We start from the raw sequence: 15,783 nt of genomic DNA, 5'->3' as shown, positions 1-15,783 counted from the left end.
CACATACACGTAGAAATACAAATGTGCCATGTTACACGAGTATACTCGGGTTAAAGAAGTATCTATAAGACTATTATCATGTGTGCACGTACTTACTCGTATATACACGTGTTTTCTCGTATATGCATGCATCGATATGTAAATACACGTTTAAATAGAAATTTACCTCTGTACACGAGTATACTCGGGGTAACACATATGTATAAGTATATTCTCGTGCAGTGGCGTAGCCAGGGTTCTGATTCGGGGGGGCCCAGGCGATTTTATCAATGTACTACCAAATTAACTATTTTTCATTAAATCGCGAATTACGTTATTAAAAATAGACTTCATCATGCATTATGCGCATTATAGATTATTACTAATAATTCATTAAAAATCAATAAAAATTAATTGCACCCATATTTGTGGTGCTGGATATTTTCGATGATAAATAACATCAAGATTAATGTAAAGTATGTGGTTTCACATACACAGGCAGTGCCGGATTAAGCCAACGCGGGGCCCGTAGCAAATGTTTCCAAGGGGCCCTCGTTTTTACATGATATAGTAAAAAATTTTGCACTTCTTCATGGATACGGGAGATGGATTTATAACACGCATGAATACATAAATATGGATATGATTTTAGAGCTTTACGAGGGTTATAACCCTTTTTCGACTTATATTGCCCCTCATCTTTCCCATCACTACATGTTTTTAGCTTTAAATTCCAAAAACGCAATTTTTGTACGATATATAAAAAAAAGGGGGGGTCAGGTTGGGGGGCTTGCCCCCAGAAAATTTTTGATATTTCAATTCTGAAAACTCATTTTTAACGACTTCTGATGACATTTGGAAGAGAGAAGGTTCAGAGTTCTTTATTTGGAGATTTTTTGAAACTGAAGTTAAAAAACGCGATTGCATCCCATCTTAGGTAAAATTAAAGGGAAAAATTTGGATTTACAGCGCCACTCCCCATGCAATTTTTAAAATTGAAATCTTAAAGAAAACTGTTGATTATCTTTAATGATGTTGTAGAGAGAGAGAGGGGTGTCCAAGGAAGCCCCATTGGAAAAATTTTCAAATTTATTACCCATTATTAATCTAAAAACACAGTTTTAGGTAGAACATTTTTAGACTTTAAAATGGTAATTTTATACGATTTTTGCTGAGTTTGGGGTGGGGTGGGGAGTTCACGAAAGTCATTCCCTGGAGATTTCTTGAAATCGAAGTGTTGAAAACGTGATTGTAGACCATCGCTGGTTACGTTTGTATGGGATGGAGTTCAGGTACTCTCCAACGCAATCCGGAAAATTTACAAAATTGATGCCTTAAAAGTACATTTTAGCCCATCGTTAACAATGCTGGAGGGAGAGAGGTACAATCCCAAAGGAAATTTTTTGAAATTATAGTTCAAAATACGCATTTTTAGACCACCTTAGATGATGTTATAGGAAGGGATCGAGCTTGGGATTTCACCCATGAACATTTTTCAAAACTTGAAGTTCCAGAAAGCAGTTTTAGTGGGTTTTCGATTATGTTCAATAATTTTATCCCTGAAATTTTCTGAAATTTAAGTGCGAATAAAAAATTTTCAGCTTCCTTTGGTGATGCAAAAAAAATGGGTTTGGTTCGGGGCATTGGCAGCAGCTTTTTAGTTCCCTCCCACTCAGAGGAAAATAGTTAAAAACGAGATTTTAAAGTCTTTCTTCCACGCACAATTATTTTAGTTCTTCAACAAATTATACTCTATTAACAATTTATTTATTTTGCTCAGCATACGTGTAAACAGTCAAAGAATCTTTTCTTCTCTTATGTCATGATCTCTTAATTTTGCTCCTTGTAGTGTCGCGGGCGGCAATTTTTGAGGGCGACAAACTGACATGAAGTTAAGCGAGCAAAGAGTTTCGGATGACTAATTATTACCTTTTCAGGACACCAATTTCGAAAGCTTTAAGACGAAAGACACTTTCAAACATTTTATGGATGGTAACCCTTTCCTCCTTGTCTAATATCGCCCCAAAGACTGTTTTTAGGATTTGTGCTTGGGGAATTTCAAAATCCTCCTTCTCCTGCGTTCCCCCCAAAAAATTGCTTAAAGTTGCATTTTAGGCACTAAATTTCGAAGAGAATCCTTGAACCGTCTCGATTAAAAAAAAATTATAGCCACCTATTTCCCTAGCTTATCCATATTCGGAGGAAATGATCCAAACCACCACTCTTTACCTAAAGTTAGAACTAAAGATAGCATGCGTCTTGAAGATTCCAGTTTCCAACATTTTGTGAAGCAAATCCGTATCCCCCCCCCTCCCAAAGATAGCCCGATAACATTTCCAGTGATAATCCAAAATCGCGATTTGAAAATTTAAGTTAGAATTTTTTCCGGCTCCTCATCTCTTTCTCTAAACTTCTCACATAGCTTGAAACTTTGTTTTCAGCTATATTATAGGTAGATCCCTCAAACCCTTTCTTCCCAAAGATAGCTTGAAATTGACTTCAGTTTTGAACACAATTTCAGGAAAGAACCCCATCCTCTTTCCTCTACTCTAATCAAACAGCCTAAATTTGCTTTTTTTAGGCTTGAACAGCTGAAAGTTTCAGGAAGGATCCCTAAATCCCTTAAATTTAATAAAATACTTTTTGAAAAAAAAAAAAAATCTAAGAGAAAACTTTATTATCCGTTCTAATAAAACTACCAAACATTGCCTAAAATTGTAATTTTTAGGTCAGTTTTTAAAATTTTCTAACCCAACTGAGCTTTTTCTCCTAGCACTAAGAAAGATTAACTAAACTTGCGTTTTAAAAATTCAATTAAGAGAAATTTCTGGAAAGCAATCAGCGATCCCCCACATCTCCTTCGTGCTTCCTCTGACGTGACTAAAGATAGTGTTACCTACCGTCTCTAAATGACGCAAAAAGCCCCCCCCCCCCCCACCTTCCGCTCTGCACCAATGATACTGGTCAGCATGGTATTATTCCATAACGAGTCTGCGCATTAATGAAAAATATAAAATTTTTAATTTGCTTGAACATTTAGAAAAGTTAGATCTAAATAGAAAAATGTAAATGGGTAAAAGTACGGAAAAGTAGTTTTTTTCTGGAATTTTTTTCTCATGGCGTGGGGCCCCCAGAAGCGCAGAGCCCGTAGCATTTACTACTTCTGCTCTATGGCTAATCCGGCCCTGTACACAGGTAGCGCAGTGATGCTATACTATATATATATATATATAATGTGTGTGTGTGTGTGTTCCATAAAATTGTTTAAAATCATTTTCATCATGCATTAAATAAAAACTATATTCATGAGTATGTACCCTTGATCAATTGAAACAAGATTCGGATCAAAATTAAATAGTTTAGTTTACTAAGGAAATATCGAGAAGGCTTCATTCAGCAGTTCATTTTTTTTTTTTTATAATTATTCTTAGAATCCTGTAAGAGATCTAAAGAAAACTTTAAATTTGATATCTAAATTGAAATCTAAAGAAACTAATCTTTTTAATTATCTCATTAGTTAGAAGAGAGCTGACGAAGAAGGAAGCTACGTAAAATAATATTTGTTTAAAAACTAAAATAAACAGAACAGGGGCTATTATGTACCATTAATTACTTTGCTGTTAGTGTAGAATTGGTAAAATATATTTCGAAGAATTTTATGATGCTTAAGAAAAAATATTTGGACGTATTTAAATAAAATTTAGGGAAAAGAAACTCACATTAAACTGAATTATAAATATTATGTAATACGTTAATGAATTCTTTTGTTCGTCACTAGATTGTTTTGTCTGAAGTTTTCTCACTCCACTTCCCAAGTAAAAAAAAATAACTGTTTGGTCAAATGTGCAGCTCTATTCATTTTTATTTGAATTGTCGTATGGTTTGTAAAAAAAAAAATGTAATTGTTTTTAAATCTGAAAGGTAATTCAATTATTGAATAGTAAAGCTAGCTAGAATTATTAGCTAAACCTAATTTTCATTTTTGGTACGTTAAACTATTATATGGCTTCACATCTGCCAGAAAAAAAATTTTGTGTCAATCAACCAATTTTTTTTACTTATTCTATTTTTTTTTTTTTTAGTTTATATAAATTTTGAATAATGCGGTATCGCAGTAGCAAAATTAGTTACTTGTTAAAACGATACTTAAAAAAAAAAAAAAAAAGTCATTTCGTCGACTATTTGCAAATAAGGAGTACAAAAATTGTGAACTTAGAGGGACAAAACCAAACTCTCATTCTTAAGAATGAAATATCATAAAATAATTAAATTCAAAATAAATAAATAAATAAAAAGCTAAATAATTATAAACAGTCGTTTTTTTTTTTAAATTAAAGAATCTTTTTCCTTATCCTCAAGCATAACTACAAAATGTTTTATTCGTGACAATCTTGATGGGATATGCATTTTTCAATGTAAAAGTAGCTAAAACAATAAATCTCCTCTCGAAATTTAACATATGATTTTTTTCTTGAAACCAATCTCCCCCCCCCCTAACCCCTTCTTTTTTAAGAATAACAGCAATGAAATATGAAATAAAAAGTTAGCAGTTCATAAAATATTGCAGGATAATTTACCTCATTTTTGTAGAATCCATCAAAAATTTCTCTTTGTGCACACTTTTTCCTTCTGAACTGAAAGAGAACTTGAACGTACAGCGGAATCAAAAATAAAACTTGTGTTTGGGTAGAGAACCGAAAACGGACTGATTCTTATCCCACTGCATCCAAATAAATTTCTGCCTTCCGTTATTGTAAAGTGATTAAACTAATGTTTTCTGAAAAACGATCCCTCTCCACTGGATACTTTTTGTAGATGCTTCAGGACAAAAAGACCGAGCCAAGAAGGAACAATTTGGAAGTTTTATTAGGCATCAATCTTCAAGGGAAAGTGTCAATGGATTTCTGTGACAAGTTGTTGTCGATTTGGGTAATTTGCGCTTTCATAAGAGCCGAAAGCACTTCCGTGGCAGGGGCAGGGTCCGTATTGTGGTCTGGTGATTAGTACAATCTGTTTTGTATTGTCCAGCTCGAGGAGAGAGTGCGGGTGGCGCAGACAATCTATCTGACAGATAACTGGGCAGTAAAACTGGGCCATTATCAATCTAGACACTGTCATTCCTGGAGCATACATTGCATAAAGGGCCCCGTTGTTTACAATAGAAGACTGAAGAATCCGCTTTAGGGCCCTTCTACACTGGACTGGTAGTACGCAGTACGCCAGGCTAGACCGATTAAGAATCCCCATCATTAGACAGGGAGGGTCAACGAGTCATCCGACAAGATCCAGTACGGATAGCTCAGGCGACTTGAAGCGCTGATATCAAAGGCGTAACACTTTAAATTTTGTCCTTCCTAGCCTTGGTTTCTCGGAGATTCGGGAGGGAGGACTTTAGGTGGGGATAATTGCCTCCTCTCTCCTTGACTTACAGAAACATAATGTACTTTGTTCGTGTCTGGTATTAGTTTTCTTTTTTTTTTTTGGCATCCTCCTCCCCCCCCCCCCCTCTACACCACTGCTGTCATACAAAGAATTTTTTTTAAACCAACTTTTTCACCACGAAAAAGTTGATTAAAAAAATCATTTTTACATGAAATATTACTATGTCGATAACGAAAATTTCGGGGGGGGGGGGGGGGGGGAGCGGGCCCGGTGGGCCCCCCCTGGCTACGCCACTGTTCTCGTGTGTACATGAACATACTTGTATATACACGTACCTTCTCGTATATGCACGCTTAAATATGTATATAAACGTAGAAATACAAATGTACCTCTTTACACGAGTATACTCGGAGTAACACGTATCTATACGCATATTCTCATGTGTACACGTATATACACGTATCTTAGCTTGTGTGTAGGCATAAATATGTATATACGCAATTAAAAGCAAATTTACCTCTGTAAACGAGTATACTCGGGGTAACACGTATCTATACGCATAATCGTGTGTACACGTACATACTCGTATATACATGTATTTACTCGCTTATAAACGCATAAATATGCACATACACGTAGAAATACAAATGTGCCATATTACACGAGTATACTTGGGTTAAACACGTATCTATAAGCCTATTGTCGTGTGTGCACGTACTTACTCGTATATACACGTATTTTCTCGTATATGCCTGCATAAATATGTATATACACGTTTAAATAGAAATGTACCTCTTTACACGAGTATATTCGAGGTAACACATATCTATAAGCATATTCTCGTGTGTGCACGAACATACTTGTATATACACGTACTTTCTCGTATACGCACGCTGGAATATGACGTAGAAATACAAATGTACCTTTTTACACGAGTATACTCGGGGTAACATGTATCTAGACGCATATTCTCATGTGTACACGTACATAATCTTATACACACGTACATACTCGTATATACACGTATTTACTGGTGTATGCACACATAAATATGTATTTACTTAAAATTTCAAATATACCTCCGTATACGAACATACGCGGGATAACACGTTTATATACGTATGTATAAGTATATTCTCGTGTGTACATGAACATACTTGTATATACACATACATACCTTCTCGTATATGCACGCTTAAATATGTATATAAACGTAGAAATACAAATGTAAATCTTTACACGAGTATACTCGGGGTAACATGTATCTAGACGCATATTCTCATGTGTACACGTACATAACCCGCACGTAGTCGTATGTACACGCATTAACTCGTGTATGCTTGCATAAATATATATATACACGTAGAAATACAAATGTGCCTCTGTTCATGTGATATTTATATTTTACGAATTTAATCTGAATTAAAAAAGTAATCAAATCAATTAGATTACTTTTAATCTGATTACTTTTAGTCTGACTAAATTCAATCTGATTATTTTAATCTCAACTAAATCAATCTGAACTAAATTAGTTTTTTTGAGCAACTAACGAGTTAGTATAAACTAACGTTAATCTTCGTCTGCAATTGAATTAAATTTTTAAAATATTAGTCTGAACTAAATGAGAGTCAGATTACTTTAGTCAACTAATCAATCAATTACAAATTTAGTTGATTTTTTTAGTTGATGCCCAACACTGCCCGAAACTAACTTCAATCTTTGGGGAGAAAAGGGGGAGGGAACCCCATCTCCTTTTACTACAGAAAATGTCCAAAATTTCTCCTGTGGGGCGGTTGACTCCAGCGATGGCAGCCGTCCTATATAATTCCTATATTTTTGTATCCTAAATCTTTTTTTTTTATATGACGGAAATCGATAAAAACTGGTTTAGGCAAGAAGAAATCACATGTTCAAAATGGGCTTTTGCTAGTTTCTCCTCTCTTTGTAATAAAAATATTAAGTTCATTTGCTGTTGTGCTATAATTACCAAAACTTAAAAAGTAAGATTTTGATAATTATAGTGATTCTAATTAAAAATTATTTAGGTTTACATTTCATAACTCTGTGTTTTATTGTTGTTGAGAATGTTCTTTACTAATGGGAACCTTAAGCTAATAACTGGTATAAATTGTGGTAGCTGAATTAATTTAATATTCTATTTAGCTACTGAATTAATATTAGTATTTAGTGAGTTGTCTTCATTTTGTTGATTGTTTCAATTAAATCTTTTTTTGTTCTGCGAAGGATAGGATTTTTGCTTTGGTCAAGTTAATTAAATGTTTTTTTTTCTTCAGGGGAATGCAAAGTATTATTTTCTCAAATTGCAGTTTAAATCTTAATTAAATTATTTTTTCTTTATGGAGGAAGGGTAGGATTTTAATTTTGCTGTTACTGTAATTTGTATTTTGATTCAACTATTTTTTCTTCCGGGGGCACGGGAACACGATTTTCATTTTCTTCTCATTTATCTTTTAGGGTTTTTTTTCTTTGCAAGTGGGAACAAGCAGGATTATTTTTGTTCTAATTGTCATATGTATTTTGATTAACTTCTTTTGTCTTCAAATATCAAATAGTTGCTACAGCTCAAGGGTCTGGCCAGAGGAAATGTAGGTCCTTTTAAGGACCCTTCACAAAATTCTAATTAGCTAAAAAGGACCCTTCACAAAATTCTAATTAGCTAAAAAGGACCCTTCACAAAATTCTAATTAGTTTGAAAGGACCCTTCATAAAATTCTGATTATCCAAAAGGACCCTTCACAAAATTTTGATTGACCAAATCCGACCTTTCCTGAACTAATTTGGTAATAAATGAGTATGCAAACCAGAAATCTAATCTATATTGATGGATAAGTTTTGGTTAAACATTTTGAAATTTCACAAAAAGATATGATTTTGCACACAAAAAAAAATTTCATTCAGAAAAATGGGACCCTGTAAAAAATCCTAGACACAGACCCCTGCAGCTGCATTTTTCAGACATTTAGAACTAACTGAAAGCACTGTTGAAAATTGGATTATCAGTGAAAGCTGTTATATGTGAGCTGCTTTTCTATGTTATGTTTCCTTTCAATTCTTCCATCACAGTTAATACTTAATAGTTATAAAGGGCTTCCAATAACACTTGTATCATGTGAGTTTAAAAAAAAAAAATCCCCATATGTTTTGAAATATGATAGACTTGTGTCACTGCTAACATTGTTTCAGTACATTCAAGTGCACACAGTTTTATATTTTCCATCTTTTACCTTCCTAATATTTTCACGCCATTTTGTATCTTCTCCAACTTTTATGGATTTTCCAAAAATAGTGGTTTACATTTATTTGATTTATAAATTTTGCTGTATCAACTTGCATTTCGAAATTTTGATCAAATAAAAGACTTTTTATGTTGACGTTTTTTTGGCTGTATTCTTAGCTGCATGCAGTTAGTGTTTGTTAACTGTGTGCTTCGTGACTGCTGTGGTGACTTGATCGGTAAGGCGTCAGACTCCTAATTGGAGGGTCATGAGTTCATGCCAGCCATTCAAAGGTCCTCCATATTTGTTAATGGTGCTTTCCAGTCATTGACTTTATAATCTAGAACATTCAGATTAAAATAAGTAATATGTTTATTTGGTGAATACTTTGTATTTATTTTTTGGGAGGATAATGAAAAAATGTGTCTGTAAATCTTTGAGTTATCTGCTCATTCAAGTATAAGATTTTGGACTTTTTTCTGTGTGTCATGCTCTTACTGTCTCATACTAATAGAATATTTTTACAGGGGCCTTTGCCGGTAACTATTGGTCATTTTTGGCTTATGGTATGGGAACAAAAATCCAAAGCTGTGTTGATGCTTAACCGTATCATTGAGAAAAATGCGGTATGTAATGAAAATATTCTTTAACTTCCTGATTTCATATCCTTGCTCCTTTTTGAGATGCCTGCAGCCATTAACTTATGAGTGGAAATTTTTATGTTTATTATGTATTATAATTGTTATTTTAAACATATAAAAATAAATCGTTGTATCATATAAATACCTTGTAAAGCTTATTCATGTATAATAATTCATACTAATATGAATAATTGAAAAAATGTTTTTTTGGAGTTTTTATTATTTTTTTTATATGTGTGTGTATGATAAATTATGTTCCATTAGTAATAAATGCAACCCAAATTCTCAACATGAATGACACTAAGGCTATTAAATATTCCTTTCTGTGCAATAAATTATCAAGCTGACAATCTACAATTCAGTATGTAATAGCTATCCTTAACTTCCTTGGGGTTACATAAAAATACTTCAGGCCATAAAGTAAATGTTTAAGACAAGAAATGTGGTTGAAATGCTTTTAAAGTGGTGAAGAAAAAGAAAGGAAAGTATTAAGATCTTCAATGGGAATTAAAAAAAAAAAAAACATTTTTCATGTGTATAGGAAAGTGAAAACTTATGAGAATAGTCTTTGAGCTTGTTAGCAAAAAAGATTATTACAAATGAACAGAAGTTTTTTTTCATCATCGTTTAAGCATCTAACATTTTCAGAAACATGCCAGAATTAAATCCTTGAATGTAGTTTAGTTTTAATTCTTTCAAGGAAACTGACTTTTTCAAAAAAAAAAAAACTTAATTGCAATAGATAACAATGTAGCATGAAAAATGCCTCTGACACTATTCCTGCTGATGCTCATGCAAAGTGATCCCCCAATTCCAAATATGAGTTCTATTGTCTTCATCACACACCACTTTTTGGAACCCCCTCCCTATTTTCTTCAGCTGTCAACAGTTTCATAGCGATTATTTTGGTTTGGAGAGGAAGGAAGCGTTATACATGGTGTGTCAGAACTCCTTCCATAGTTTGGAAAGCTTGGTAAAACAAGCATATTTCCAATACAGCACCGACGTTGACTTTACTGGAGAAAGAAACTCCAAATTATGTTTCCGAAATGTTCGATATGTGAAATGATATGTTTGGCAGACATAAAGTCTGAAGGATAATTCTTGTTTCACTTGCCGTAACATGTCACAATCAATAGTCATTCATTTTCTAACTAGATACTCTCCCCTTTCCCAGCACCCTTCCAGTATCCAACAAACAGTCAGTTGTAGTTTCCTGCCTGAAGAAACAAAGATTTAAAGAAAAAACTCTCTCCTATGTTCTCTAGTGTGCAAAAAGTAGCATTTGCAAAAGAAAAAAATTGCTGTTTTTATTGAAATAAATGCGCACAAACATTAATCAATGGAGTAAAACGTTGGGGGGGGGGATGGAAAAACGAAGAAATTAAATCCCTGAACAAAAAAAAATGGTAAAGAAAAGCAGGCTCTACTGTGAGATCACACAGCCATGACCTCATAAAATATAGGAGTAAGCAAAAGTTTTTTTTAAAAAAAGATCAACATTGTGGCGAGATGAAGATTCAGCTCATTAAAATCGAAATCCACGCTGTGACGTCAATGGCAGAAAAAGAGTGAGGAATGTTCTTTCGACTGATACATGAAGGATACAATGATATTCTTCTGCATAGAAAAAATTGCAGAAAAAGAAAGCTATTGCATATTTTTAAACTTTTTTCTACTGAAGAAGGAGCAATCCTTTGACTATTTTATAGTTAAATTTTAGAAAAGAGGCTGTTATACTTTTCGCAGGATGAGTTTTGCAAAAAATTAAACAGAGAAAAAAGCGTGACATAAAGGGGGTTTTTTTTTAATTCATAAAAATAACAAAAATTGGTCATTTTGCAAAAATGTTTTTTTTTATCATATTTAGAATTAAATTTCCTTCATTTTAGTTAAAAAACAATTTTTATAGAACAATTAGTTTATGGTCTGTGGGGTAAAAATACTAAAACCAGCTAAAAATCATATTAAATAACATTTTAAAACTTAGTTTTATAGAAATAAATTATAGCCTGTGTTACTTCCTGACAATGTAGCTATTATGAGGGGAAAATTGTTAAAATCAGTCAAGTAGTTTTGAAGCTTACCCCGGACATACATACGGAAGTAGCCATTTATGTATATAGATATATTTCACATGTTGTAGTTTCTATTTATATGATTGATATCAATACCCTGCAAAAAAAGTTTTATTCTGAAATATCAGAAGATGTACTATTTGTCGTAAAATCTTGCTGTTTTAATTCTGCTACTAATTTTAAATGATGTCTTTAGTCACTCCAATTATGTTAGGACTACTTGAAGATGCCTAGGAAAAAACAAAATTCTTCCTAAGCAATCAATTTTGTATAAAATATATGCATGACTGTTTTTTAATTTTTTTTATCATTTTTGTCTCACAATTGATTGTTCTTTTCTTAAAATTACTTCCAGGTAAAATGCCATCAATACTGGCCTGATGGAAACCAAAAAGGTGGTGAAAATGATTTAATTTTAACAGATGTCAAATTAAAAGTAACCTTTCTTTCTGTGACAGATGAATCCTATTATATTGTCAGAAAATTCCTTCTAACTGATTTGGAGGTGATATATTTTTGTCAATATTAAGAAGAGTTACAGTTTGTTATGAGCTATGTTTTCTTTTTTTTTATAAAGTTATTTGCCATTAGTATTGATTTATTTTTGTTTTAGTACTTTTTATATTGTCTTACTCTTGTAAAAAAGTGAAGTGCATTTAAGTGACCAAAAAAAAAAAAAAAACTTTTAAACATTTAGTTAAGTATCAAATTACAGTTCAGAAACCAGTTTTCTCTTTTCTTTATTTTTATTTATTTATTTATTTTTTTTTTTTGAATTGTCATTTTTTCCAATGAGTATTTAAACAAAAAAACCTTATTTATATTAAAATCATATAATTGCAAAATGAGCAGCTTGAGATCCATGAAAAACAAAATAAAAATGACATACTAAATTGAAGCTAAGTATTTAGGAACAAACAATGACAGATATATGGGATATATGGTTATATGGGCTTTAAATTGTTACTATTAAAGTAATAATTTTTAAACTGATTGTTGACAAATAAATTATTTTTGTTTGTTACATCAAATTCTATGCACTCAATGTTGTTGTACAGTGGAACCCCAATTAAGGTATTTTGTCCAACTAGTGATAAAACACCCACCAAGTAGGAAAACTTAAAACCAGAGGATAAGGCATAAATCTAAGCATATTGTTTATAAATTGACACTTAACCAATGAACTAATGAGAGAAATTTAATATTTACTTGTTTGTTTGCTAAATTTGTTTCTTGGTGTTTGATTGCAAATAAAAATTGTTTTTGAGTTTTAATGCTTTGAATTGAGGTTCCTCTCCTTCAAGTACAGAACACAGAGACCAAATAAAACCAGGTCTACCATAAAAGCATGGTCAGATAACACAAGAAAAGTGGAAATCCAGGGTATCAAAAAGCTGTAAGGAGCTAAATCTCCACTTTCTAAATGTGGCTGCAAACTTTATTTTTTTCCAGAAAAGAACTTTAAATACTATACTTTATAAAGAAACTAAATGCTTGTATTTTGAAATAAAAATGGTTTTTATATGCTTCAGAGAAACAATCAGGTACTTGGACCATTTGAGGAAACTCGTTCGGCCTACAACTCACAGAAAAAAGGGCAATAAAATGGAACAAAAAGGATTCCATAGTGGATTTAAACATCTAAAACATATGTATCTTGAAAAAAAGAACCTGTAAAAGAGTATGAGAATCTTACATAGAGAAAATGGTTTTGATCTGCTTTTAGAAAAACGTATTAAGTGGATTTTCTGGAAAAATGTGACGTTAAATTCACAATATTTTAACATTATTAGCATAAGAAGTATCTCTGACCAACAAAAAATGACATCAAAAGCGGGATAACATATGAAAAGGACAATGAAATTGGAGTTCCACTGTATTTCACTAAATATTGTTTTGTACATAAGTATAATTTGTAAATTGTAACTAACACCGGTGTTACTTTTTTCTATAAGCTAAATTACAAATAAAAAATTTATGCTTCGCAATTACTTTGTTGATACGGTTCTTGCTTGTATTATGTTGGGAGAAGTAACCAATCAGTTACAAACGCATAAGTGTTTTTGAAAGTATAACATGTATTAATAAATGCAAACTTCATAGTTGTCCTGATTTTCCTGATTAAAAATATTTGTCTTGATATTAATGATTTTATGAAAGAAATACTTATTTTACTAGATTTTTTTCCATGCAGTAGTGCCAAATCTGGGAAAAAAATAGTTTCTTTTACCAAAAAGGGAAACCTCTGAATTTGAAACGAACATGAATAAAAGCTTTGCCTAAAATTGCTGCACCGTATTTGAGACTTCAATTCTTTTGTATTCTTTGCCTGAAGTTATTTTAATATGCGCTGCATTAAATCAGCTCATTTTATTTGTTATTTTTAATAATTCAGTTATATTTTTTCTTACACTGGAGTAATTATCTAATTATTGATAATTAATAATTTTTAAGAAAATACAGTGAAATCCTGTTACAACAAATACCAATACTATGAAATATCCATTTCAACAAAATACACTTTCAGCCCTAATTCAAAAGTCATTTCATTACTTGAATTTAGTTGCAACAAAATTCCCGCAACAATGAGCAAAATTTGTGGTCCCTTAGAAATTTGTTGTAATAGGATTTCACTGTACTGACTTTAAAGGAATAAACATTTATTTGTTTATTTTTTTTTAATATAAAATGCCATTTCAAAGGCTTTTTTTTCTCTGTATGTGCAATCTAAAATGCATTTTTAAGTGTTCAACTAATTCAAAAATTTGCTTATCTGGAGTTTGGCAGTTCCCCCGCTTTCCTTTATGATAGTAAAGATTTACTATAGTTTTACTAAAGCATTTTTCCATGTTAGATCAGCACTCCACTCTGCATATTTTTGTTTTGAAGCCTTTTTGCTACTGTTGCTCATTTATTATGAGTGCTTGATTTAAAAACCCTCATTTATTTACTTGACCCGTTTTGGACACTTTTTGGGTTTTTATTTGGTGTTAAAAATCATGTAGTCATTCAAAATCCTGAATTGCATCCTAAAGGGGGACATTCTCCCCTAAAATTTGAACTCTATTTCAAAACTTGTAATAAGACAGTTGGTATAGAAAGAGTATTTCCACAAGTTTTATTAATGTTTTCAGATCATAGAAACTAAACAAAGGAAATACTAAGCTTTTTTAATGATTTATTATTCATTGGCTAAAACAATACATTTTTTGGTGTGTATATAGAAACTGAATCAAATTGTCAGCTTTATCCTCTACTACCAAAAAATGTTGTTCTACACAAGTCAGCATTACAAACGTAATTGATAAATAAAATAAAGGATTTAATAAACAAAATATAAAGTATGTGAAATGCACCGCCAGCTCAGTCATTTCCAGCTGAGCAAAATTGGAGTTGAACCGAACCATTGCTTCAGTCACTCGTCTGGTCAGTGCTAATTCTGTATTAGCTACCAGTTTGTTTGGCACTCTTGGCTTTCTTAAGAGGTTTTCCATCTCCAGCTCAGTCACTTTCCTATGCCGGGCTGATGAGTGCTAATAAGCACGAAACTGCAGTCCTCGGCTGGAAATGACTGAGCTAGCGGTGTATTTCACGTATTTCTGCCTTAGCCCTGGCTATAGGGCAGTAACTTACTGAATAAAATGTTGTGTTAGTGATATGTATTTATGTACACACTAAATACTGCTAAAAAAGAAGTCTAAACTTATTTAGTTCAAATTTGTATTAAAAATTTTTACAGTGTGATTTTGAGTTACATGAAACTTTTTGTAGTGAAAGAAAATGAAGCTATAGGAAAAAATTTATTCACCTTGTGATTCTTGTCCCTTGCTTGTGTACTACCTATAAAAACTATGTTCCACCTGTTATTGATAACTGCCTCTGATACTGTTAGGGGCAAGCTCGACCTTTTCCAAAGCAACATGTTGTGATTAATTACTGGGGGTGCTAAATCATCCCCTATATTTGCTATGGAGCTCTAGACAGAGTTAGAATTGAGTCAACGGTGCTAAAGTGGCATAAACCTTGTTGAAAAAATCAAAACGCAACTTTTTAACTTATTATTGACCAACAAGTTCAAAGATTAAAAATACATACATCTTTTCTCTCAACTGTTCATAATCTTTGCAATACATATGATATCCCTACACCCATTCTGGCCGGTCTTCTCCTGTTCTTTAGATCAAGCCATGTTTGAATGTCACGTAGGTCTTATTTAGAATACAAATAATTTTGTTCACAAAGTGAGTTAAAAAGTGCAGTTTTGACTACTATGCATAATAGATACTCCTGAAAATTGGTTTCATTTGTACACAAAAGGTTCGGCTGAAGATGCAATAAAAATGCTAGTGTTGGAGCATATTCAAGTAACTTCGGTGTTAGCTGTCCTGTTGGGAGGCATTGTAACAATTTTGATGGAGAGATAGTTATCATTTGCAATTGATATTTTAAAAAACTTTCTCAAACACA

The 15,783-nt window shown here is 32.4% G+C and overlaps 1 protein-coding gene across 2 annotated transcripts in view; it reads left to right on the top strand.

The window, feature by feature from the left end:
• LOC129230981 (tyrosine-protein phosphatase non-receptor type 1-like) overlaps window positions 1-15,783 on the top strand; it is an 81,041-nt gene that overhangs the window by 41,256 nt on the left and 24,002 nt on the right. For both annotated transcript variants that reach the window (XM_054865223.1, XM_054865221.1), the window contains exons 4-5: window positions 9,125-9,223; window positions 11,672-11,821. In XM_054865223.1, coding sequence (XP_054721198.1) covers window positions 9,125-9,223; window positions 11,672-11,821 — 249 coding nt within the window. The remainder of the gene's footprint in view (window positions 1-9,124; window positions 9,224-11,671; window positions 11,822-15,783) is intronic.

This window comes from Uloborus diversus, chromosome 10, assembly GCF_026930045.1.
Source record: "Uloborus diversus isolate 005 chromosome 10, Udiv.v.3.1, whole genome shotgun sequence".
Lineage (NCBI taxonomy): Eukaryota > Metazoa > Arthropoda > Arachnida > Araneae > Uloboridae > Uloborus > Uloborus diversus.
Note: the sequence above shows the minus strand (reverse complement) of the source record. Positions and strands in the feature narration are given on the sequence as shown.